This window comes from Heloderma suspectum, chromosome W, assembly GCF_057233095.1.
Source record: "Heloderma suspectum isolate Gila_16-S chromosome W, 16-S_ref, whole genome shotgun sequence".
Lineage (NCBI taxonomy): Eukaryota > Metazoa > Chordata > Lepidosauria > Squamata > Helodermatidae > Heloderma > Heloderma suspectum.
Window position 1 is genome coordinate 35,434,215 of NC_139475.1, and position 27,281 is coordinate 35,461,495.

General features: G+C 49.4%; 1 protein-coding gene across 1 annotated transcript; it reads left to right on the forward strand.

Annotated features, from left to right (window-relative positions):
* Window positions 1-39: 39 nt before the first annotated feature.
* Window positions 40-26,712, forward strand: LOC146333961 (zinc finger protein 414-like). The gene is made up of 7 exons (XM_084825317.1): window positions 40-229; window positions 11,228-11,353; window positions 17,794-17,901; window positions 21,864-21,971; window positions 23,370-23,475; window positions 24,478-25,007; window positions 26,375-26,712. The coding sequence occupies exons 1-7, from the start codon at window positions 91-93 to the stop codon at window positions 26,710-26,712; spliced, it is 1,455 nt and encodes a 484-aa protein (XP_084681443.1). The 5' UTR covers window positions 40-90.
* The last annotated feature ends 569 nt before the right edge of the window (window positions 26,713-27,281 follow it).

Consider the following 27,281-nt stretch of genomic DNA (forward strand, 5'->3'; position numbering starts at 1 on the left):
CTTCCTCCTCCCCCCATCCCACTTCCGATCTCGCGACAGCTGCTACCGCGTTAAAATGGCTACAATGTAACAACGTCTTTCCTGCCTTTGATGCTGCTGCCGCTGCCGCTGCCGCCCCGGGATCCGCAGGAGGAGAAGAGCAAACGCTGCATACGTTTGGTTGTGGTTGTCGCAAAAGCAGCAAAACACACCCACGCGAAGCCCTGGGAGGATTTCGGTCCGATAAATGGTACGTGGATGTTTGCAAACCTGGAGGGAGGGCGAGTGTTTATGTAGGGGAGGGGGATCCGTTACAATCAGCCCCGCCCTTTCAGGGTCTCTTTCTTCCATTAGTTTTCTCTCTGTTCTCTTGTCCTCAAAGATTTAGAGATAAACGCAAGCCAATTTTCGCCTTTTCACATGTTCACCGAGCGAGTTTGAAATTGACCAGCTTTTGCTGGAGAAACTGACGAAGGCCTGGCGTAAGATGAATGTTTGAAAGAGACCAGCGGGGGTCTGGTCACCCAACCAGCTCATCCACCCTTCCCCAACCTGGTGCCCTCCACTTCAGTGCCCATTAGCTCCAGCCAGCATGGCCAAGGGTCAGGAAGGGTGGGAGTTGTAGTCCCAAACCTCTGGAGGGCTCCAGGTTGGGGAAAGCTGAGCTACTTTGTCCCGGGCTTAGCTGCATTTTAAACAGTCACCCTAGAAAACTTTAAAGGTTTCCTGGCCCGGTACAGAAGGTGATGGAGAACATTTCGCTGCAATAATTTTGGGGTGGGGTCCGTGTATGGGTGGGGATGGGGGTGAGGTGGGGGTGGCCCTAGACCAGAGCTAGGCAGCTTCTACCGCCCCCGTACCTTTGGCTCTGGTGCCTGGGGATGATGGGAATTGCAGCCCACCAACATCTGGAGGGCCCAGATCACCCACATCTGGAGGGCCCAGATCACTCCAGTTTGTCTGCATCCTTCTTAAAGTGCAGCACCCAGAACTGGACACAGTACTCCAGATGAGGCCTAACCAGTGCTGAGTAGAGGGGAACTAGTACTTCCCAGGATTCAGAAGCTATGCTTCTATGAATGCAGCCCAAAGTAGCATTTGCCTTTTGTGCAGCCACATCACATGGTTGGCTCATATTCAGCTTGTGTTAGACAACAATTCCAAGATCTTTCTTCCTTGTAGTGTTGTTGAGCCACGTATCCCCCATCTTGTAACTGTGCATTTGGTTTCTTTTTCCTGGGTGCAAAACTCGGCATTTATCCCTATTTGTCAGGGTGGACACTGAGCCCATAGAATCCCAGAGTAGTTCTGATTCTGAGGAAGAGGAGTCGCTCCTGGGAGAGGAGCGTGCTCCTCTTTCCCAGGGCCAACAGGGCCAACACAGAGAGCGGTGCCAAATGGAGAGTGTGGAAAGGAGGTGTAGTGCCTGGTTGGCGCACAAACAACGGTTGTGCCCAGAGGATCCAAGGGAAAAGGGGAGGGACTCTCCCTAGCCCATAAATTCAGGGTCTGTCAGTGATTCCCTTTCAAACGGGGACCAACTGTTCCAACTGAGGGCATAGGTACTCTGCTGCTCATATCTAGTTGCTAACAGTAGAGTTAAGTTGTAAAAGGGGAATAAAGCATTGAAAAGAATCCCTTTGTCTGTGTCTGGACTTGGCTACTGGAGTAGACTGAGAGAGGCCTCCAAGGAGCCCTTGACACTATTAAATGTCATTCTGTTGCTTTCTGCCCAGCGCTCCAGCCTATCAAGATCACTTTGAATATTTATTTATTTATTTATTTATTTCTATACCGCCCAATAGCCGAAGCTCTCTGGGCAGTTCACAAAAATTAAAACCAAACAGCACACAATAAAACAATTTAAAATATATAGAACATTAAAACCACAATATAACAATACAACCACAATAAAACCTAGCAGCGGTGCAGGAGTTTAAAATACAGATTTAAAACAGCAAAGCTAAAAGTTTAGAAAGCTAAAATACTAAAATGCCTGGGAAAATAAAAAGGTCTTCACCTGGCGCCGAAAGGAATACAATGTAGGTGCCAGGCGAACCTCACCAGGGAGCTCATTCCAGAGCTGGGGTGCCACAGCAGAAAAAGCCCTCCTCTCAGTCCGATAAATGGTATGTGGCAGGGGCTCATGGAGAAGGGCCGCTGACGATGATCTTAAGGTCCGGGCAGGCACATATGGGAGGAGGCCATCCTTCAGGTAACCTGGCCCCCAGCCGTTAAGGGCTTTGAATGTTAACACCAGCACTTTGAATTGGGCCCGGAAATGGACTGCCAGCCAGTGCAGCTGGAAAAGTACTGGCGTAATATGAGCTCGCAGGCCAGTCCCTGTTAACAATCTTGCTGCCCTATTTTGGACCAGCTGAAGTTTCCGGACCGTTTTCAAAGGCAGCCCCACGTATAACGCATTGCAGTAATCCAGACGAGAAGTTATCAGAGCGTGGATAACTGTCGCTAGGCTCTCTCTGTCCAAAGAAGGGCGCAGTTGGTATACAAGCCTAAACTGATAGAAAGTGCTCCGTGCCACTGAGTTCACCTGTGCCTCAAGTGACAGTTCTGGGTCCAGGAGCACCCCCAAACTACGAACCTGATCCTTTAGGGGGAGTGCAACCCCCTCCAGAACAGGTTGAACATCACCTAGCCGGGCAGACGAACCACCCACTAACAGCACCTCCGTCTTGTCTGGATTGAGTTTCAGTTTATTGGCCCTCAACCAGTCCGTTACCATGCCCAGGCACTGATTCAGAACAGCCACTGCCTCACCTGGGTTTGATGAGAAAGAGAGGTAGAGCTGGGTGTCATCTGCATATTGATGGCACCTCAGCCCACACCTCTGGATAACCTCCCCCAGAGGTTTCATGTAGATGTTAAACAGCATGGGGGATAAAATAGAGCCCTGTGGGACCCCATGGCACAATTGCTATGGCACAGAGCAATAATCCCCCAGCACCACCTTCTGGAATCGGCCATCCAAGTAGGAGCGGAACCACTGTAGTGCAGTGCCTCCAACTCCTAACCCAGACAACCTATCCAGAAGGATACCATGGTCGATGGTATCGAAAGCCGCTGAGAGGTCCAGAAGAATCAACAGGGTCCCTCTCCCAGCAGAGGTCATCCCACAGGGCAACCAAGGCAGTTTCCTCTCCAAAACCAGGCCTGAAGCCCGATTGAAATGGATCTAGATAATCCGTTTCATTCAAGAGTGCCTGGAGCTGTCCCGCAACCACCCGCTCAAGCACCTTGCCCAGGAAGGGGATGTTGGCCACTGGCCTATAATTGTTAACATCCTCTGGGTCCAGGTTAGGCTTTTTCAGGAGTGGCCTGACTACCGCCTCTTTTAAAGCGGCAGGCACCACTCCCTCTCTCAAGGAGGAATTTACAACCTCCTGGACCCAGCCAGACATCCCCTCCTTGTTTGATTTAATAAGCCATGAAGGGCAAGGGTCAAGCACACAAGTGGTCGATCGGACTTGGCCAAGCACCTTGTCCGCATCCTCAGGCCTCAGTAACTGAAACTCATCCAATAAAACTGGACCAGACGGTGCTCTGAACGCCTCTGCCAACGGAACTGCATTAATGGTGGTGTCCAATTCATGACGAATCTGAGCGACTTTATCCTCAAAGTGCCGCGCAAACTCGTCACAGCGTGCCACCGAGGGTTCCACCGTCTCTCTCCCTGGCCCAGAATGTAACAGGCCGCAAACCACTCGGAAAAGTTCGGTGGACGACACTGAGAAGATGCAATGCTGGTGGGAAAGAACTGCCTCTTTGCCACTCTCACCGCCACAGAGCAGGCTCGATAGTGGGCTCTTACCTGTGTTTGGTCAGACTCTGCACGAGTTTTCCTCCACCTGCATTCTAGCCGTCTGCCCTCTTGCTTCATTGCCCTCAGCCCAAGTGTATACCAAGGAGCTGGCTGGGCTCTGCTCAGAGGGAGAGGGTGCTTGGGCGCGATCGTGTCAACCGCCCGAGTCATTTCTGCATTCCACGGAGTGACCTGGGCTTTGGCAGGAGCACCAGCCATACCAGCAGGAAACCCCCCAGAGCCCTCTGGAATCCATCAGAGTCCATCAGCCTCCGGGGTGGACCGTTTTAATAGGTCCCCCACCCTTGCGGAGGGGGAAGGCCGCCAGGAGTCTAAACCTCAGCAGGAAGTGATCTCACCATGACAAAGGGACGGATGTTAATTCCTCCACTTTCAGGTCACCATCCTCCTGCCCAGTCGAGGAAACCAGATCAAGCGTGTGTCCTTTTACATGCGTTGGGCCGATGACATGTTGGGACAGCCCCATGGTTGTCATGGCGGCCATGAAGTCCTGAGCCGCCCCAGATACAGCAGCCTTGGCATGGAAGTTGAGATCCCCCAGGACCATCATCCTGGGGGTCCTCAACACCAAGTCCGAGACCACTTCCGTCAGCTCAGGCAGGGAGTCTGATGGGCAGCGGGGTGGGCAGTACACCAACAGAATCCCTAATCTGTCCCGGGTACCCAACACAAGGTACAAACACTCAAGATCTGCACTCGAATGAGCAGGAAGCCTGGAGAGGGAGATTGAATTCCTATAGACCACAGCAACCCCCCCTGCCCGACCCTCCAGTCGGTGTTGGTGCTGCACCGAGTACCCGGGAGGGCACAGCTGGGAGAGAGTGACCCCTCCCAGTTCCCCCACCCAGGTCTCAGTAATACATACCAGGTCGGCCCCCTCATCCACAATCAAATCACGGATGAGGGAGGTCTTATTTTGGGCCGACCTGGCATTCAGCAGCAGCACCACCAGACCCGAGGGCAGACTGGTAAGGCTGCCAGGAGCCATCTGGTTGGGGGAAGAACCAGAAGAGGGGACAGCTGTAAGGTGTCCAGCCCCTCTTCTCCTCAGCTGGCCTGTTGATCCCCCAGCGCCATACCTCCCCCTGCCCGTGACCACAGTTATGGTGGCACCTCCCCCACCCCCTGAGTTGCCCAGTAGTCCTCCCAGGCACATATTAAAATGTTAGGGTATAAAATGTTCAACAGTATAAAATAAAAGATAAAAGAGATGAAAGAGAACAGCAGCTAAGAAGGAGCAGATAAAGTCCACGTTTGCCCCTTTCTCCCTGGTCTTTAAAGCTGCTGCCCTCTGCTGCTGCTATTTGCTGCTGGTATCTGTGGCTGCTGGTGTCTCTGGAGAGGCAGGTGGGTCTTCAGGTCCTGTTCCATGCGACTCCAAGTGTGACGCTGAGGCACTGCCTCTGGCAGCCCCGCCTTAAGTACCTGTTTGGCGGGGGCAGAAGCAGGCTCGGGATCCACCTGGTGCAGCTGCTCGCTGGTCCTCCTTCCCCCAGGCTCCTTCCCTGGGGGAATTTTGTTTCTGTCTTCCAGGGTATTAGCTATCCTGCCCAATTTGGTGTCATCTGCAAATTTGATCAGCATTCCCTGCACCTCCTCCTCCCAGTCATTAATAAAAAGGTTGAAGAGCACTGGGCCCAGGACTGAGCCCTGCGGTTTCCCGTTCACTGCCTCTCCCCAGTTTGAGAAGGTCCCATTCAGAAGCACCCTTTGAGTCTGATTCTGTAGCCAACAGTGGATCCACCGGATCGTTGTTCCACCTAGCCCACTTGGAGCTCGTTTGCTCATCAGGAGATCATGGGGCACTTTGTCCTTGCTGAAGTCGAGGTATATGATGTCCACAGCATTCCCACGGTCCACAAGGGAGGTGACTTGATCAAAAAATGAGATCAGATTTGTCTGGCAGGACTTGTTCTTGACAAATCCAAGTTGGCTTCGAGGAATCACGGCATTGTTTTCCAGGTGCTTACAGATGGATTGCTTTAGAATCTGCTCCAGAATTTTCCCAGGGAGTGATGTCAGACTGACTGGTCTGTAGTTCCCAGGCTCCTCCCTTTCACCCTTTTTGAAGATAGGGACAACGTTAGCCCTCCTCCAGTCCTCTGGCACTTCTCCTGTCCTCCAGGATTTCTCAAAGAGAATAGACAGCGGTTCTGAGAGTTCTTCTGACAGTTCCTTTATTACTCTAGGGTGCAGTTCATCTGGCCCTGGAGATTTGAGCTCATTCAAAGTAATTAGGTGTTCCTTGACCATATGCCTATCAATCTCAAGCTGCAATCCTGCCCCTTCAGCCTGCACTTCGCCTTTGCCAGGGGGGTCATAGACCCTCTTTCGGGAGAAGACTGAGCCAAAGTAGGAATTGAGCACCTCTGCCTTTTCCTTGTCATCTGTTATCATTTTGCCATCCTTATTTAATAGCTGAACCACCATTTCTTTCCTCTGTCTTTTACTTTGCATATTGCTGAAGGAAGCCTTTTTGTTGCTTTTAGCCTCCCTCGCTAACCTCAGCTCGTTCTCAGCTTTAGCCTTTCTGACGCCATCCCCACAATTCTGTGCTACCTGCCTGGACTCTTCCTTTGTTGCTTGGCCTTCCTTCCACTTCCTATATGTGTCCTTTTTTGTTTTCAGGTCATCTCTAAGTTTTTTGGGAAGCCACGCTGGCTTCTTCTGTTGCCTTCTGCCTTTTTTCTGGTTGGAATGGTTTGTAATTGTGCCTTGAGAATTTCCTTTTTTAAAAGCTCCCACCCGTCTTGGACTCCTTTTCTCATTAGAGTCGCTGGCCATGGGACCTTACTGATCATTGTTCTGAGTGAATTAAAATCAGCTTTCCTAGAATCCAGGGTACACATTTGGCTACACTCGGCTTTTGCTTCCCTTAGAACCAAGAACTCAAGTACAACATGGTCGCTTTCCCCCAGAGTTCCTGTAACTGCTACTTTACCCACTAAGTCATCTCTGTTGGTTAGGATCAAGTCAGGGATAGCTGATTCTCTGGTTCCTTCCTCTACTTTCTGTAGGAGGAAGTTATCCGCCACACAAGTCAGGAATTTCCTGGAGGGGCCATGTTTTGCAGAATTTGTCTCCGAACAAGTATCAGGGAAATTGAAGTCCCCCATTACTACTACATCATGCTTCCTTGACACACTGACTATTTGCTTTTCAAAAGTTTCAGCCTCGTCTTCTCCTTGACTGGGTGGCCAGGAGTAGACTCCGACCACCAGGTTCCTTTTATTCTTTGCTCCATTTATTTTTATCCAGATGCTCTCGATGGGGCTACCAAGCTCCTCCTCCTGTATTTCTGTGCAGAGATATGTATTTTTCACATGCAGTGCCACCCCACCCCCCTTTCTGTTCCTCCTGTTCTTTTTGAGCAAGTTATATCCTTCAGTTGCTGTATTCCAGTCATGAGAGTCATCCCACCGAGTCTCAGTTCCACCTATCAAGTTGTAATTTCCCTCCTGGGTTAAGAGTTCAAGTTTGTTCTGCTCGTTTCCCACACTCTGGGCATTAGTGTATAGACATCGAAGACCGTGTGCTTCATGGTCTGGCTTTCTTCCTACATGTGTCTGAAGACTATTGTTGGCCGCTATCGGAGCTGCTCTCTCCGTTGCGGTGCATGCGCCTACGTCCACTGTTACCCCCAACTTTACGTCTCCCTCCCCCGCAGGATTCAGTTTAAAGCCCTCCTGATGACGTTCTTCGTGCTGTGGCCAAGCACATTCTTCCCAGCGCTTGTGAGGCGCAACCCGTCCCTAGCCAACAGCCCATCTTCCAGGAAGTGTAGCCCGTGGTCCCAGAATCCAAATCTCTCGCGCCGGCACCACCTTCGTAGCCAGTCATTCACCCGGAGTATTTCCTTTCCCTCTCTGTCCCTCTTCTAACTACCGGGAGGATGGATGCGAAAACTCTCTGGGCCCCAAAGTTCCTGAGCTTCAGAGTCTGGCGTGGTTTCTTCCTCGCTCCGCTTGGCGGTATCATTTGTTCCCGCATGGATGAGAAGAAAGGGACACCTGTCAGTGGGCTTTATGAGCGCAGGCAGCCCTTCAGTCGCGTCTCTAATCCGTCCTCCCGGGAGGCAGAGTGCCTGGCGAGTCCACGGGTCGTCGCGACATACTTGGGTCTCGATCCCACGCGGCAAGGAGTCTCCCCCTCCTCCCCCTCTTCTCTTCCTGTTGTCGTAGGCCTGGGTTTCAGGGCCTCTGCTTGGCTGACCTTCAGCCTCTTGCTCGCGCTCCTGCGGGGTCCCCCGCACTTCTTCCTCCGCAGGCTGCCCCCCAGTCTCACCCCCAAGTACCTGGGACCGGCTCCACAGCTCCACTGCCTCCACTGCCGCCGAGCGGCGTCTAGCTCTTCTGCTCCTAACGGTCCCCCTTTCCCAAGGAGTATCCTCGCGGCATTTTTCCTCGCCTCAGCGCCTTCCTCTTGTGCCTCAGCTTGCTGTTGCTCTTCTGGCTTCTGCTCTTTGCTTTGCTGCCGCAGGTCCACCGCTCTGTCCAAGAGCTCTTCGTCTTCCCTTATTCCCCGCAGGGTCGGCAGTCGCCGCTCCGGTCCCCTTCCTTTCTCTTCCAGCAGCGTGATCAACTGCACCTGTTGCGCGTGTGTGCCATGCTGGCCTCGGGCGCGGAAACAAACACGGCACAGGCCTTGCAGGTCACCACCACCGCAGAGCCTTGTCCTTCCGTGGCCTCTGTTCCCCTTTTTGTGTCTAGCTTTCTGATGGTACTGGGACAGCCTGTGCTGTGTCCTCTGTTCACTGGAGGTTAACAACGGAGTCCCACCGGTATGGAAGTGTGTGTTGCAAGACAAAGAATTTAATTTTTTTTTAAAAAAAAATAGTCCAGTTGTGGACTTCATGGCCTGGGGGGGACGCTTTTAGGTAGCTACAGGTATTCATTCAGTTGTGAATGAACTCCCTAGTGAGGTTCGCGTGGCACCTACATTGTATTCTTTCCGGCGCCAGGTGAAGACCTTTTTATTTTCCCAGGCATTTTAACATTTTAGCTCTTTAGACTTTTAGCTTTGCTGTTTTAAATCTGTATTTTAAATCCCTGCATTGCTGCTAGGTTTTATTCTGGTTTTATTCTGGTTGTATTGTTTACTGTGGTTTTAACGTTTTATATATTTTGTATTGTTTTATTGTGTGCTCTTTGGTTTTAATTTTTGTGAACCACCCAGAGAGCTCCGGCTATTGGGCGGTATAGAAATGAAATAAATAAATAAAACTGGACAACTAACGTTTCTCTCTCCCCTCTCCTCCAACTGCTACGCCACGCTTTAAAACAGCTTCTGCATGCCTGATGTCAGAACAACAAAACTTTGCTGACCTGTTTTAAGAAAAGAATATCACTCTTGCAGGTTGCATCCTACGCTCATGTAAATCATAGCACCCTCGTGACTCGACAGGAATAGAACGGAGTTTGGGTCTGCAATTGCTGCTCTCTGGGTGGTCATTTTGGGGGTCCTGGACTTCATCCACAAGGGTACCAATGCCCAGCACACCCCCTGAAAAACTGTCCCCCAACATCATCCAACCCAAAGAATCATGACTCCGCGCATGCATAAATCAAAATTGGGGAAAATGCGACACCAAATGTTTGCAAACATGCTTGGACAGGGGTTGGACTCGATGGTCTTGTAGGCCCCTCCCAACCCTACTGTTCTATGATTCTATGACTTGGAACATTTCCCAACCTGGCCCCAGCCAGATTTGTTGGACTACAGCATCCACCATCCCCAGTCATTGTGCCATGCTGGCTGGGCTGATGGGAGTTGCAGTCTGACACAGCGGGAGGACACCAGGTTGGGTAAGGTTGTAGTGGAGAATTCTCTCCTCCCCAAATCAATCAACATCCAGTCAAATACGGGAGATGGAGACTCGCCTCTTCTCCTCTCTCTGCTTATGACCCTATGTTTATGTGCAAGGGGGGACATGCAGGCATTGCTCCCCCTGCCCTGCCTGGCTCGCTAGACAGGGAGTTGGGGCGTACTCTGCTTTGCACACTCCCCACAGGCAGTGGCAAGCCTTTTCCAGGACTGGGGTAGCGGTTCCACTTGGAGAGATTTGCCCTTTGAGCGGCATTCAGACACATGTTAGAGCACCCTTCTGCGTTAATAGAAGCTAAGCCAAATCAATCACCCTTAGCAGCAATAGCTAAGTGGCACCACCATGTTCAAAGCTGGCCACTGCTGGAAACAGGATACTGGGGTAGCAGCTGGGCCTTTGTTAGTCTGATGAAGCAGCTGGGGTCTTTGAAGTTCTTAACCACGATCGCAACAGCAACCTCCAGGTTCAGAAGGAAGGGTATCCATGAGAATCTTTTCTTTATTGTTCGTTCGTATATTTTTTTACCCAGCTCCTCAGCTAAAAAGGCTACCCAGAGTAGCTTGTACACATGGCCAGTAAAACCAGACCGCCCTCTACCTGCAGGCGCACGATCTAAAAAGACAAGTCACGACATGCAAGGGAATAAGGATGAGGAGGGAAGAGGAAAAGTCATCTTTCGGCAGGGGTGGTGGAAGGGCACTGCTGGCTGTAGTCCCACACATCTGGAGGGCCCCAAGTTGAGGGAGGCTGCAGGAGGGTATGGGAACCAGGAAGGCAGAGCCACAGGCTTCCTGGGAAAGGTGGATTTCGAGGAGGGAATTGAAGGCAGTAGGAGAGGTGGAATCATGCCTATGTTCTGGGAGGCAGTTCTAGGCATCCAGGGCAGCAAAGCAGATAAAGGAAGGGGCAGAGTGTTTGGGGGTACAGGAGACCTTCAGGTGGCGAGGGTGGTAGAGCTGGAGGAGCAACGGTTTGGGCAGGGAGGTAAGATCAGGGAGCCTAGGCATGTACGTGTGTGTGTGGGGCAGGAGAGCCAGCGTGGTGTAGTGGCGAGAGTGCTGGACTAGGAGCCGGGAGATCCGGGTTCTAGTCCCCACTCGGCCACGGAAGCTCCCTGGGTGACTTTGGGCCAGTCACAGACTCTCAGCCCAACCTACCTCACAGGGTTGTTGTTGTGAGGATAAAAGGGAGGAGGAGGAGGATTATGTACGCCGCCTTGGGTTCCTTAAAGAGGAAAAAGGCAGGATATAAATGTAATAAATAATAATAATTTGGGAGCAGCCGGTGGAGGGATTTCAGGAGGGGCACAGCAGGGTCAGAACCGTGAGGTGACTCATTTTGGCAGCAGATGTGAGCAGAGCAAGGTGGACCGGACCGAAGGCTGCAGTAGTCTATAGATAAGAGATGGCCAGCAGAGGTTTGGCCACCGAGGAGATCAGAGGGGTGCCGAATCGTTTTTGGCAGCATGTTCTGAATGCACCTATTTTACGGGGAGGGGAAACTGAGGCCGAACGCCAAGCACTGTTCCACTCTCTCCCTTGCCTGACCGGAGTTTCTTTCTCGCTCTTCCCCCACCGTGCTAGGAGAAGGCACCCCCCACAGTCCCATCCCTGCCTGCACTTATCGCCGCACCGCTTCCGTACCAGGACCTCAGGGCTTCACCCACCCGGATCAGGAGCAAAGTGGAGAAGGAGGAAGCCCTGCTGCCGGTGACCTCTCCCACGTCCTCCTGGGGTGGTAAGGAGGGTTTGGGCGGCTGGGAAGCACCGAGACAAGGACGGATGGGTTGACGGGTGGTGGGGAGAGATGGAGCAGTTGCCACTGTGGTGGGCTAGGGTCGTACCCTCCTTCCACGGTTGCCTAGCTGGAGACAGGGACGGTGGGATTTGCACTCCTCGGTGTGGAAGGAATGATGGACGAGCACAACGGGCAAAGAAAAGCAGGACTGCAAAAGGCTAAATGCCACCTGCCTGGCTCAGACGCTGGTGAGGACTAGAATGTTAGAATAAATCAATACACATCTGTATCTTGCCTTTCCATCTCACTCGAAGTGTGCAAGGGAGTCATTTGAATTATATCTATGAATCTAACATTCCACATTCAAATGATAAAAAAGCAGCTGCAAATGGCTAAATGCCACCTGTTTGGCTCAGACACCAGTGTGGACTAGAATCTTAGAAATAAATACAGATTTGTATCTTGCCTTTCCATCTCGCTCGAAGCGTGCAAGGTGGTCACTGTAATTATATATATGTAAGAATCTAACATTTGACATTCAAATTATACAAACGCAGCTGATCGCATAGGTGGGACTTCCAGCTAGAACGGGACTTTTGGTCTCAAAAGGGGGCGGGGCACCTGTCACTTTTGGAAAAGGGGCATGGTTTAGAGTGATGCGGATACCCCTCCTTCACTACTTACGCATGCTCAGAAACAAGTTAGTACTCAGCACAGTCTTATCAGCACAGCGGCCTTCTTATCTTTAGGGATGAGTTGCTTAGGTAGATGGGAATTTCTGGCTTATGAGCAAATTATAACTACCTTCTCATGGTCACGCACGCACACACACTCAATCCCATCAGGCACTTTGCCTGAACCAAACTACTTACAAGGCCTAGCCAGGCCTACTTTTGCAATGCATAGGATTGCACCCTAAAGCTGCAATCCTATGCATGTTTAGACAGGAAAAAGCCCTACAACTCGCAGCATTTGTAGGGCCTTTTTCTGTCTAAACATGCATAGGATTGCGCCCGAAGAGCCTTCTGAAACCATGCGTGTTTAGACAAAAAAAGTCCTATGATTCCCAGCGTGCCCCAGCTGACAATGCTGGCTGGAGAATCCTGGGAGATGTAGGACTTTTTTTCCCCTATGTAAACATGAATAGGATTGCACCCTAACAATTTTATTCTGGCTCCAGCTTTCATGGACTATAGCCCACTTTTATCAGATGCATAGGAGTATTCTGGAGAGTTTCAGGTTTATTTATATACAGTATATATTGGGGATGGCAGGGCGGGAATTGTAAACAGTGGGGTCAGATGGAAATCATATGCAGAAAGTGACAATCACATTATGAATGGTGGTTATTCACAATGCAGTTGTTGCCAAGAATACTAGGAAAGCCCATTAATGCATGTAGTGTGATTTTTTTAAAACAGCCTTTATCCTCTGTGTGTGTGTGTGTGTGTGTGTGTGTGTGTGTGTGTGTGCCTCTATATAAAACCTGAAACTCCCTAACACTCCATGTATGGGCTATAGTCCTCGAGAGCTGATGCCAGAATAAGGGCACAATCTTATGCATGTTTAGGAAATAAAAAAGGCTTATGACTCCCAGCATGCCCCAGCCAACCATGCTGGCTAGGGCATGCTAGGAGTGGTAGGCATTTTTTCTGTCTAAACTTGCATAGGATTGCACCATAAATGTCTTTAAGGTGCAAAAGACTGGTGTTTTTGTAAAGTTCTGTATCTGGGTAGGCATACACTTATCTATAGACCTCTATTTATCTAACATATCATCCTTGTCCAAATGTTAGAATATTTTATACCTGAAAAAATAGGCATACTTTAGTTGCCTAAGAAGGACTGAATATATTAGATTGCTCCTCTTTCCTCCTGCTTTCATTTCCTTCTTCCACCATCTCAGCCTCTTTTGCCCCAGGCAGGAAAAAAGCCCCCGCCCCCAGCAAGCCAGCAGGTGTTGGCTCATACCAGGAAGAAAAATCCAGAGGGCAGCCAAACCCACCCACAGGACTTGCCTGATTTAAGGAACTTTCTACCATTTAAACAAAGGATATTTATGCAGGACATATTTACAGTCTAAAAGTGTGAGCAAAGGAGAGTCAAGCTGCAATTTTTGTAATGGCTGCATATGGTGTTCAGCTGCAGTTGGAAGTATATATATCCTTTGTTCAAACCAAAGAACATTATAATTTTGAGTTGAAAATGTGGGCTTGCTGAAGCTGCCCTAGCAGATGGATTGAACGCACAGGGTTGCCCCCCCCCCCCATTTCAGTTTCCTTTATTATTTGTTTAAAGTATTATTTATCTCACTCCAGAGCCAAAAAGGCTCCAAGAATAGCTTACACAGAATGAAAAAACAAGGCAGTTCCTGCCTACAGGCATACAGTCTGAAAAAGAACACACACACACACACACACACGGAAAAAGGAATGGGGAGGGAAGAGGAAAAACGAAGGCTTTCAACAAGGCTGGTAAAATGATCCCGCTTTCCCCTCATGTCTCCCTAGTACAACCTGCAGGCTGGGGGATTATGGGATTTAAAATCCAACACAGTCAAATGCAGCACAACCCCCAAAGCATATTTTGGGGAGCTTGGCTTGTTAACTCAGTTTGCTGCTGTGTTATGTGCAAACAGACCCGTAGATATGATCTGTGAAACGTATGGGTTTGGCACAACGAAGATGCTTGAAGGCAGACCACCCAATATTCCTGTGACAATGCCAACCCCCAGGCCTGGCTCCAATCCTTTTCTTTCCCTTCCAAGGGGCGTTTGGGTAAGTCTACATGACCACTGGCATACCCAAGGTTTTTAATCTTCACAGTTTGGACTAATTTTCTGTACTCTTAGCAGCCATGTTTTGGTATGTGAGAAGCCTCTGTGCTTTGAAAAAACAACAACAACAACACATCACTAGCAGCAGGGACTAGAGATGTAAAATTTCTGGAAATGTTTGAGGCCATGGAAAAAAACTGCTTTTTCTCCGTCATTTTTGGGAAAACTGGACATTTTGGAAAAAGAAGCAATACTTATTTTTTTAGTTTCAGGAAAGAGAAACTAATGCCGGGAGTTTCTCCATTCGTATCGATTTGGGCGTGCTCAGAGTTTGCTATAAAAGGGAAAGCAGTGGGGAAAAATAAGTTGAAAGAAATAAGATCGACTCAAATGAGAAATCTTTATGAACAGCAGAATCCTATAACACAAGAAGTATGGAATAATCATGTACAAAGTAGAGAATGTCACGGTTAGTATGGATGCAAATCAGTAAATTTGTAAGAATTAGAAGGCTAAGAAGGCAAAGTACAAGAGATTTAACAGCATGGGGAAAAACTGTAGATACTTATTAGTTAGGAGATAAAGATAGAATACCCCAAATGTATAAAATTCTGATAAAGCAGGAGATAAGGGGGAATGTAACCATAAAGCAGATATGGGAAAGCGATATTGATGAGGACACAGAGGAAGAAGACTGGAATTGGGCACTGGGTTGGGGAGGGCTGGTTTAGGGCACAATCCTATGGGGACAGGCAGCTGCCTCTGAACTTGGAGGCAACCGCCTATCCAATGCAGGGCAGGAGAAGCACGGAGGGGATTGTTCCCTCCGCACGTCTTCTGCCCTGCATTTGTGGCTAGACAGCCGATTTTGGCTGTCTAGCCACGGGAAGGCGGAGCAGGGGAGGAGGCTGCCAGATGACACATAGGATGACACATTCCACCTGCCCCGGAATGCCCCATTTTGGCCACTCCACGCTCCTCTTCCAAGTGCAGACTGCGAGGCCGTTGTGAGCACAGAAGGTCGGTTCTCGGAAACCCACATATCCTATGGCCGTCTAGCTGCTCACTAGCGGCCATGGGATTGCTCCCTCCAGAACATAAAGCTGCCTTTCTGTTCCCAAAGTTATCTTATGTATGACTTGAGTTTGCTCATAAATTTATCATTATATTTTAAAACTGCTTAAAGTAAACTCAGTTAGTAAATTTGTAATTATTGTCTGAATAGATTAGAACTACATTAAATGACAACTACAGCATCAGAAACACAGGACTCTATAGAAGAAAACCCGAACTGTCAAGCATGCACATTTACTGTCTACAATGCACAATGGTGACTCTACTCACATGCTAGGAAACTGAGCATAAATGTCTTAGCAGTAAAATATTCTTTAGATCAATATTTTAAAGAAGGAATGAAAGAAATAACTATGCTAGGAATCTTACAGAGAGGATTAAGACAATATTTCTCTCCATGGCTTCATTATTTTCCAGACATTTTACATCTAATTTTTGGACAAAAGTGTTCTTATTACTTCATTTTTAGAAATCGTTTTGGGCGAGTAAAGGCTGGGTAACAATATATAAATACTCTGTCTTATATGCTAAAATAAAATATTTCACAATCCAAAGCTGTTAAATTTTTCCGGGGGTGGGGGGGACACAAAAACGGTCTTTGGAAAAAAACACTTTTCAAGGATTTTTCTGGTTTTTTCCGGGCCTCCACATCTCCAGCAGGGATACAAGAGGAATACAACCCCTGCTTTCATGTCCATTTGTGGAGACTCGTGAAAATTGAACAATAACAGTCCCAGAAGTCTCTTTAGTGCCACACCTTGAACCAGGAACACGATATGCATGCTCAATATCAAGTAAGAAATCAGATGCTAAAGCAAATAGCTCACGCAAAAGTTTATCCATAAATTCCGCCAAGCCTATATCAGTAGCCACGTCTTTAATACCAAGGATGCGTAGATTTGCTCTGCATGTGAAGGCCTCCAGTTGAGAGACTGGAGCAGACAAAACGTTGTGAGACACTTCCATGGCCGTTTCATGAGCAGTAACCCGATCTTTGCGAGCATTAATCTTCGCTTCCATCTTTTGAAAAGAGATATTAATTAAATCCACAACCCCCTGAAGGGCAGTGATTGAGTCCTGAATTGTTTCAAGCTTCTTTGACTGCACTGATAGCTGAGAAGACATAGTTTCTATCAAAGCAAGCAACTCCTCTTAATCTCCGGCATTTCTAGAAAACTTTGTCGGGGGAGCAATTGGGGGGGTAGGTGGTGTTCTCAAGCCTTTCCTTTTTTTCCTTTGGTACTGCCATCCTCCACTTTCCAAAGCACAACAAGCAAGCACGATTGCAGAACCCAAAAAACAAGCACGCAGATTTAATTACAGCTCCTCAGATACTGCTGGTAGTTTAAATTCAGAAATGCTATTTGGAGCCGTTTGTCCTTGTGTCTCCTAATTGCTTAGGAGTTTCACACAGCGTTCAGTAGATGACACTCCGGCGTCTATTCTTAGATTTCAGCCCTCTGTTTCTACGCAGAAGCAGCTGTTCTTCCAAGATTTCATCCGGATGGTACTGTAAGCTTCCCCTTTTAATTCCAGGGGAAGATAAAAAGGTTTCTCAACCTTTTCCCAGCTGTTTGAGATAAGCAACCTGTGGAACTCCGCAAGTCACTGCCGGACGCCATGGCTCCAACCGGATATGTCAGAATCTAACTTTTGACATTCAAATGATAAAAAAGCAGCTGCAAATGGCTAAATGCCACCTGCCTGGCCAAGACACTGGTGAGGACTAGAATCTTAGAATAAATAAGTACACATTTGTGTCTTGCCTTTCCATTTCGCTCGAAGCATGCAAGGTGGTCATTGTAATTACATATATCTAAGACCCTAACTTTTGACATTCAAATGATTAAAAAAAAAACAGCTGCAAATGAGAGGCTTGGAGAATCATCCTGAGGACTGAAGGCTTCAGAAAGTTTCAGCGTTTTGCAAACAGCAGTTTGGCAAGGAACTCTCCACATAGAAAAAGGCTCTGGGGCATATGATAGGATCAGTACCAAGAGCGATCAGAAAAAGCAGCTGTTAAGGCTGGAAAGCAAAATTTAAAAAAGGAACAGCTTCACCAGTTGAAGTCCCACTGCGTTTCAACACAGGTCTTTATCAAGGGAATTGCCAGCTCTTAAGAGACTTTTCTGGAGGATCCCCTTATTTCCTCCAAAGAAGGTTCCCTCTCCCTTACTTTTGTGGGCCAGCTGAGACGTAGTCTGGAATAATCATGGCTAGACATATTCGGCAGCCTCAAGGGAGCATTTGAGGTTGCACCCTCACGGCACATAGGGCAGGGTTGGGCAACTCTGCTGGCTGAGGCATGATGGGAGTTGCAGTCCAGCACATCTGCAATGCACCCGGTTGCGGGAGGCTGTAATTAATGATACCCCAGAGGAAAACAAACCCCAAGAGTAGACTCAGGGGGAGAACCAAACTTGCATCCTGGTTCACTCCCAGTCGGACACGACAGAGGCATCCTTCAACGTTAACCAACCCCATCTTGAAAGCATCCGGGTTTTCCAATCCCAATCTTAAGAAACACACATTTCTTGTTTCACTTTGCTTTTCTCTCCCCAGGTTCTAACACTCCAGGGCTTTTGGGCAGCCAATCCCAGCCACCGCTGAGTGGAGGTGGCGGGATTCGAACCCAGGACCTGCATCTTACGAAGCGCAGACCAACCCCAGGTAAACTGGAGGCCAAAACTCTGCCGCCACCAGTCTCTGTCTTTTCTTGGAACAGACATTTTTAGGTGATTGTGGGGTGGGGTGGGGGGAAGAGAGTGGTTTTTACCACTCCTGAGTGTGTAATCATGTAACCTTGCAGAACTGAGTGGCTTACAGCACATCCTTGCACATGTCTACTCAGAAGTCCCACTGAATTCATTGGGACTTATTCCCAGGCAAGTGTGTCTAGGACTGCAGCCTCAGTTAATCCTGCTTTTAAAATCATTGTTCTCCCTGCATCAGCATTCACATGACGCTTCAGGATCAAGTTTCGGGGATGGGTTCCTGTCAGTCCCTCCGACAGCACTGGGGAGGCCAGTGGCCAGTGAAAAGTTGAATACTTTTCAAGAATTTTTCTGTTTTTTTTCCGGGCCTCCACATCTCCAGCAGGGATACAAGAGGAATACAACCCCTGCTTTCATGTCCAATGGCAATCCAGCAGGCAGACACTGAGGTGAACTCAGTGGCACGGAGCACTTTTTATCAGCTTAGGCTGGTATACCAACTACGCCCTTCTCTGGACAGAGAGAGCCTAGCTACAGTTATCCATGCTTTGATAACTTCTCGTCTGGATTACTGCAATGCGTTATACGTGGGGCTGCCTTTGAAAACGGTCCGGAAACTTCAGCTGGTCCAAAATAGGGCAGCAAGATTGTTAACAGGGACTGGCCTGCGAGCTCATATTACGCCACTCCTTTTCCTGCTGCACTGGCTGCCAGTCCATTTCCAGCCCCCATTCAAAGTGCTGGTCTTAACATTCAAAGCCCTTAACGGCTTGGGGCCAGGTTACCTGAAGGATCCCCTCCTCCCATATGTGCCTGCCTGGACCTTAAGATCATCATCAGCGGCCCTTCTCCGTGAGCCCCTGCCAAAGGAAGTGAGGCGGGTGGCTACTAGGAGGAGGGCTTTTTCTGCTGTGGCACCCCGGCTCTGGAATGAGCTCCCTAGTGAGGTTCGCCTGGCGCCTACATTGTATTGCTTTCGGCGCCAGGTGAAGACCTTTTTATTTTCCCAGGCGTTTTAGCATTCTAGCTTTCTAAATTTTTATCTTTGCTGTTTTAAATCTGTATTTTAAACTCCTGCACTGCTGCTAGGTTTTATTGTGGTTGTATTGTTATATTGTGGTTTTAATGTTCTGTATATTTTAAATTGTTTTATTGTGTGTTGTTTGAATTTAATTTTTGTGAACCGCCCAGAGAGCTTCGGCTATTGGGCGGTATAGAAATGAAATGAATGAATGAATGAATAAATAAATAAATAAAAGACAACTGCAGGAGCCCTTAGGTGTCAGGGGAGGTAGAAACGCTCAGGAATTCCCAAGCCAGCCCTGCCAGGATAAAACACCCACCAGTCCTGCTATGTTGAACTAGTCGAACCTGCAAGTGAAGCAGTTTGATCCTATGCACATATACTAATTTCAGCCTGGCTTTCTGCCTTGGTAAATGTGCATGATAGTGCATGATAGCTTTAACCAAACTATTACCCAACGAAGAGCACAATCATATGCCTGTTGAGACAGAAAAAGTCCTACAATTGCCATGCTGGCTGAGGAATGAATCATAGAATCATAGAATAGTAGGGTTGGAAGGGGCCTACAAGGCCATCGAGTCCAACCCCCTGCTCAGTGCAGGAATCCAAGTCAGAGCATCCCTGGCAGGTGGCTGTCCAGCCTCGTCTTGAACGCCTCCAGTGTGGGAGAGCCCACCGCCTCCCCAGGTAATTGGTTCCATTGTCGTATTGCTCTAGCAGTCAGGACGTTTTTCCTGATGTTCAGCTGGAATCTGCCTTCCTGTCACTTCAGCCCATTATTCCGTGTCCTGCACTCCGGGATGATCTAGAGGAGATGCTGGCCTTCCTGTCCGTGACAACCTTTCAAGTCCTTGAAGAGCGCTATCCCATCTCCCCTCAGTCTTCTATTCTCAAGGCTAAACAGGCCCAGTTCTTTCCGTCTCTCCTCATAGGGCTTTGTTTCCAGTCCCCTGATCATCTGTGTTGCCCTCCTCTGGACCCTCTCCAGTTTGTCTGCATCCTTCTTAAAGTGTGGTGCCCAGAACTGGACACAGTACTCCAGATGAGGCCAAACACTGCTGAGTAGAGGGGGACTAGGACTTCCCAGCATTCGGAAGCTATGCTTTTATGAATGAAGCCTGAAATAGCATTGGCCTTTTGTGCAGCCACATCACATGGTTGGCTCATATTCAGATTGTGATCGACAACAGTTCCAAGATCTTTCTCGCTTGTAGTGTGGTTGAGCCATGTATCCCCCATCTTGTAACTGTGCATTTGGTTTCTTTTTCCTAGGTGCAGAACTTGGCATTTATCTCTATTAAATGTCATTCTGTTGTTTTCTGCCCAGCCCTCCAGCCTATCCAGATCACTTTGAATTTTGTTTCTGTCTTCCATGGTATTAGCTATCCTGCCCAATTCTGTGTTATCTGCAAATTGGATCAGCATTCCCTGCACCTCCTCCTCCAAGTCATTAATAAAACTGTTGAAGAGCGCTGGGCCCAGGACTGAGCCCTGCGGTAGCCCGCTCGTTACCTCTCCCTGGTTTGAGAAGGTCCCATTCAGAAGCACTCTTTGAGTCCGATTCTGTAGCCAACTGTGGATCCACCGGATCGTTGTTTCCTCTAGCCCACTTGGAGCTCGTTTGCTCATCAGGATATCATGGGGCACTTTGTCCAAAGCTTTGCTCAAGTCGAGGTATATGATGTCCACAGCATTCCCACAGGCCACAACGGAGGTGACTTGATCAAAAAATGAGATCAGATTCGTCTGGCAGGACTTTTTCTTGACAAAGCCATGTTGGCTTCGAGGAATCCCAGCATTGTTTTCCAGGTGCTTCCAGATGGATTCCTTTATCATCTGCTCCAGAATTTTCCCAGGGATTGATGTCACACTGACTGGTCTGTAGTTCCCAGGTTCCTCCTTTTTACCCATTTTGAAGATAGGGACCACATTAGCCCTCCTCCAGTCCTCTGGCACTTCTCCTGTCCTCCAGGATTTCTCAAAGAGAATAGACAGCGGTTCTGAGAGTTCTTCTGCCAGTTCCTTTATTACTCTAGGGTGCAGTTCATCTGGCCCTGGAGATTTGAGCTCATTCAAAGTAGTTACGTGTTCCTTGACCACATGCCTATCTATCTCAAGCCGCAATCCTGCCCCTTCAGCCTGCACTTCGCCTTTGCCAGGGGGGTCATAGACCCTCTTTTGGGAGAAGACTGAGCCAAAGTAGGAATTGAGCACCTCTGCCTTTTCCTTGCCATCTGTTATCGTTTTGCCATCCTTGTTTAATAGCTGAACCACCATTTCTTTCCTCTGCCTTTTACTACGCACGTAGCTGAAGAAAGCCTTTTTGTTGCTTCTAGCCTCCCTCACTAACCTCAGCTCGTTCTCAGCTTTAGCCTTCCTGACACCATCCCTGCAATTCTGTGCTACCTGCCTGGACTCTTTCTTTGTTGCTTGGCCTTCCTTCCACTTCCCATGTGTGTCCTTTTTTGTTTTCAGGTCATCTCTAAGCTTTTTGGGAAGCCACACTGGCTTCTTCTGTTGCCTTCTGCCTTTTTTCTGGTTGGAATGGTTTGTAATTGTGCCTTGAGAATTTCCTCTTTTAAAAGCTCCCACCCATCTTGGGGCCAATCTCCCTTGTTCCCATTTTAGAGATGCTGGGAAAATTAAGTCTGGAAGAGAAGAACGTGCTTAAAGGCACAATCCTATGCATGTTTATACAGGAAGAAGTCCTGCAGCTTCCAGCATGCCCCAGCTAAGGAGCTGGAGGACTTTTTTCCTGTGTAAACGTGCACAGGATTGCACCTGAAGAGACCAGCCAAGCTAGTCCGCAGCAGAGGTGAGACTGCCGTTGGCTCTCACTCTCTTGTTTGGAGAGAGCGCAGTATCGCCCCTGCTCTGTCTCGTCCTCCTTCCAGGGAAGCGTTACCAGTGCTCAGGAGATGGGTGCCGGTTGGCCTGCAACAGCATGAAGGAGCTGCTGGACCACATGCGCGTACACTACCAACCCACGCAGTCCCTGGAGGGTAAGTGTGTCTTCCGCCAGTCTCTCTGTGTGGTATGTAGCAGGGGTTGTCTACCACCTCCCTTGCTTCTCTGGCACTTCCAGATGCAGGAATCTCAAACACTGCTGTCTACTGAGTCAGACCCTGGGTCCATCTAGCCCAGTGTTGTCGGCACTGACTGGCAGCAGCGGCTCTCTGCGGGTTCAGCCAGGATTCCTTCCTAGCCCTTCTACTAAAACTGTGATTCTAGTCCTCATTGTTCTGAATAAAGGGGCTGCTTTAAACAGGAACTTAAGCTTTATTCTACCAAGTCAGACTCTTGGTCCATCTTGCCCAGTATTGCCAACACAGGCCAGCAGCAGCAGCACTGTTTCAGGCTACATTCTTTCCCAGTCCTACCTGGAGAAGCTGTCGGAGATCAAACCGTGGACCTTCTGCATGCCAAGCAGGGCCTCTTCCACTGAGATCTGAGACCTGCCACACGTACCAGAGGGAGGCAACCCACGAGCCCCTTTGCTGCTCTGTGTGGCCTGTAAGCCCTGGGGAGCCCCGCCCGCTTTGCCCTGGATCACAGCCAAACTGCAGGGACAGGTGCTCCCAGTTGGGCTTCCTGGGGTGCGGGATGAGGGCTTAGTGATCCCAGCCCAGGCAGGATCGGTGGTGGGGAAACTGTGATCTCAGAGGGGGTTGCTGGAGAGTGGGAGTGGCGTCAGTCTCTGCCCCACACCCCAGCAATCCCAGCTCAGTAGGAGGCTTACACCCCCTCCCACCCTGCATGCTGAGATGTGGGTGGGAACTGTGCACATATACACGCACACATGTGCAACCCAGGGCTGCATATGGTGGCCCACCCTTGATAGAATATAAAAGAACCTATTTGCAAAAGCAGTTTGTCACCCAGGATTCCATGGCCATTTGACAAAGGGTGAGATCCGTGGAGCCCTCAGCCTGCTGCGACCAGCCAGATAACTCCAGGAGGCCTTAAGCAAGGCGTGGCAGCAACTGGCCTCTCCCTAGGCCTGTCCCAGCAACTGCCCCTGAATGTGGAGGCTTGATTTAACCCACACAATGAAGAGCCACTCCCTGACAGCTGCTCAGTTCCCATTTTAAGGCGCCCAGGGCTTTCTTACATCTTGTGGTGAGGTGTTCATAATTTAATTAAATTATGCATGCATGGAAGTCCTTTTTTTTCTGTCCTGACTCAACCGCCTTGTCACATTTGTTTGGCAATTGTAAATTCTAGTATGATGAGAGAGAGGAGGAGGAAGAATTCTCTCAGCCCCGCATGCCTAATTTTTACCAGCCCAGCGCAGAGTGCAGAGGGGTTTGGGTCAAGCATCAGGGCCGAGGGAAGGAGGAAGCAACTTGTATCTACGAATCAAAGCGGCAAATCCATTGAACTGCCACTGCTTCTCTTAGGGAAGACCTTCCTCTGCTCCACCCTGGGCTGTGTGGAATCGTTCCCCAACATGCAAGGGCTGATGGGACACATGAAGGCACATTACAAGCCAAACCGCTACTTCAAGTAAGACTCCCTGCTTGGTTGCTGGTTTCCTTCTTCAAATAATTAATAGATTGGTGTTGTTTGAGGCTGAATGAGTGTTCAAGTAGTCCAGACAAGGTTACCAATTAGTTACGTTGTTTCTTTCCTTCATTTAATTATGGTTTTAACATGTTTCCAAACCAGTACAAACAGATCCAATGGCAATTAACAGCCAGGAATGTCTTGCATATTATGTCTTTTCTGTGCGTGCATGACCTTGGTTGATGACAAATGGAGTGGTTGTTCTTTACGCAATGCAGTATATGTAACTTGGCACACACACACACACACACCCCCAGCCAAAATCTATAGAGGATCATTGGAAGCTGCCTTGCACTGAATCAGACCTCTGGTCCATCTAACCCAGTATTGTCAATGCTCACTGGCAGCAGCCCCTCTCCAGGGTTTCAGGCAGGATTCCTTCCTACTCCTTCCTACTTGGGGATGCTGCCAGTGGTTGAACTGGGGATCATCTGCCTGCAAAGCAAGTGTTCTGCCATTCAGCCATGGCCCTTCCCTAACAATAAAGCAAGATTCTAGTCCTCATGGTTCTGAATAAAGGGCTGAATGAAACAGGAACATAAGTAGGCTTCTACTTTTGGTCCATCCAGCCCAGTATTGTCAATGCTACTGGCAGCAGTGGCTCTCCAGGCTTTCAGGCAGGATTCCTTGCTAGCCTCACCTGAAGATGCTGCCAGGTACTGAACCAGGGACCTTTTGCATGCAAAGTGAAGGCTCTGCCACTAAGCCACAGCCCTTCGTATTAAGTCTGCTCACAATCAATTTGGCAGATCCTTTTTCCTGGAGTGTTGGGTTTTACTATTGTAGTAAGTAGAATTCCCAGCCTGTGGAGGTGAGGGGTGCAAGGCCTGACTTTTTTTCTGGGACTCAGGGGTGGGCAGATTTAACTGTCTCCATGGAAGCCCAGCGCCCACCCCCAGTCTGTCCTACCCCAACCGTTTTTGTCCCCGTGCTCCTCTCCAGGTGCGAGAACTGCATGTCACAGTTCCGGACCCACCGCTCCCTCTTCAAGCACCTGCACAGCTGTTCTGACACAGCCACCACCAGCAGCTCTTCTCCAGCCCTGACGACAGAGAAGCCCCTCTTAACACCTACCTCCAGCCCAGAAAAGGAGCCCCCAGGAAAACTGCTGGAGGAGCTCCCGAAACTCCAGAGTGTCATCCAGCACATGAAGAAGGAAGCCATCCTCCCTGGCCTGACAGAGGCTGCATTGGCCACTGATGCACTGCCAGCCAACCTTCACGGCCCCTTGGCACCTGGGCTGCCACCCTCAGTGGCCCATCCATACCCTCTGCTGGGGCAGTCCCTGTTTGGGCCCCCCTCCCTGGCGCGGTTCTCCGGACCGCCTCATCCTTCAGTTGCAGGGCCCTTCTTGCCCTGTATGCACCCCACGGCCTACACTTTACCTCAGGCTGCAGTCCAGAACCGCCTCAGGCCATTCCTGCCAACCCAAGGCCTCCCTCTCTCCAACGCTGTGTGGAAGAAAAGCCAAGGTGAGCCAATGCCATGCTCCTTCTGAGCACTTCCCAGTGCGCCTCCGGTTTCATTGCACCTGCAACAAATCCAGTGTTCGTTTGAGACAGGTCTCAATCTCCTCTCAGACTTCTGTTTGTGTGTGTGTGGGGGGGGGCTGCATGAAGAAACCATTGCATGCCCCCGTTCCTGCAATCCTAGTGATCGTGTGGACTCACCCAAAGAAACAGATTTTATACTGATATAGAAGGAGTGGGTTTCCGATCCTCAAGGAAAAAGCCTAATGGTTTGGGGAATCAGAATTAACTTTCTTCGTATCATTTGTAAATAAGCTTCACAGGATGACCCCCTTGGGTTCTAGTATTTTGTGAGAGGGAGAAAAATGTCTCCCTCTCCACATTCTCCACACCAGGCAAAATTTTGTAGCTCAATCATGTCTCCCCTGACCCTCCTTTTTTCCCCCCCAAGCTAAAGCATCCCAGCTGTTTCCACCGTCCCTCATAGGGGAGATGCTCCAGCCCCTGGCTCATTTTAGTTGCCTTTTACCACCCTTTTTCCAGCTCTACACTATCTTTTTTTAGGTGTGGTGACCAGACCTGGACATAGTATTGCAAGTGTGGCCGCACCCTAGATTTGTATAGGGGCAGTAGAATATTGCAGATTTATTCTCCATTCCTTTTCTAATTATGCCTAAGATGGAGTTTGCCTTTTTCACAGTGACCACACGCTGGGTTGACATCTTCATGGAGCTGTCCACCAAATAGGATGGGCAATGGAAGTTCTGAGTGGCTGAGGGGGGGGGGGGGAATCAAGGCTAGCAAAATAACTGGACTCCTCCCTGATCTGGCTTATACAGAGCTGGCACCAAAGGTAGGAATGGTTGGGCCCTTACTGAGGGCCCAAATCCCATTGACAAGAGCTCCCTTGGAGTTGCTCCTCCTTTTCCCCATTGCAAACTGCTTGTTCTCCAGCCCAGACAATGGTAGTGGTGAGGAGCAGATGCCACAGCCTGTTGGCTCCCTGGCTGGCAAGCAAAACAATGGTGGTAGCAGCGAGGAAAAGGAACAGCAACAGCCTGTAGTCATGGCAGTGAAAAGGTAGTCTAAGTGACAGGGTGCAAACTAGAGCGGGCCCTAGTCTCACCTGGTAATTTAATGTTGGTCTGGAAGAGTTTGACCTGTCAAGGGAAAAGTGAGGATTGGCAATAATAGATGTGCAAAGGTCATTGCACTATTACAGATCCATCAAGAAAATGGCAAGGCTGACCAGGCTGAAACTGCTGCTGGGTGGGTCTGGAGGCCAGGGGCAGGGCGGCCTCGGGGGACAGGAGTGAGCCCTCCACCCGCCTCCAGCCCAGTGAGTTTCTGTCCCTGCCCTCCCATTGCAGGCCACTCCTCCAACAGCCGCATTGTGTGGGAACACACCCGGGGCCGCTACAACTGCATGCAGTGCCCCTACTCCACAGCCTCCCGGGAGGAGATGACCCAGCACATCGAAGACCACCACAAGAACCCCTCCCCGCCCAGCCGCCTGGATGGCGAAATGGGTGAGTGCCGCCGGCTCCAGGAACCTTGGGGAATGATGCTGGGGCACACTGCCCTTCTCCATTTCCAGCTCGTGGCCTCCTGCTGTAGGAGGACTAGTTCTGGGAAGGAGCAAGGCAAGACCGCTTTCCCCAGCCAGCAGAATGCTGGGAGCTGTCGTCCAACACATGTGGATGAATGAAGAGGAGCTTGCCACATCCCACACCTCACTTTCCTAACACATAACCCGGTTCCCCAATTCCATCCACAAGCCGGAGTTCAAATCTCTGCATCATCACATCAGGTTGCTGTCTGCCTTAGCTTTGAGACTGAAGGTCTCAAACATGGCACAAATGTGTCCAATTGCTACTGATATTTAAGTGCATGCTGTCTGTGCACTTTCAAAATTATGGGAATTTTTGTGGACCTGGAATGGTGGCTATGTTCTCTTGGGGAGGGGGGGGGAGATATCTTTGAGTCATGTTTAAGTACCCTTTTAAAACCAAATTTTTCTCCCACCCAGACTTCGGTGTTGCCCTTCCCTCCTCGTTCCATGTGGAGAACTCCCTCTTTTCCCCGCTGTGAGGCCTTTCTGCTGTGCTGATCAAGCTCTTTTTATTGTTGTCTCCACCCCACACTGCCAAACGTGGATAAAAGATGGTGGGAAGAGTCTGACTCCAAAAAACAGTGTGCAAACAAACCCCGCCCCACAAAGCCACCCCCCCACACCCACCATGCCCTCCTTCCCACTCTTAAAAATCTGCTGACAAG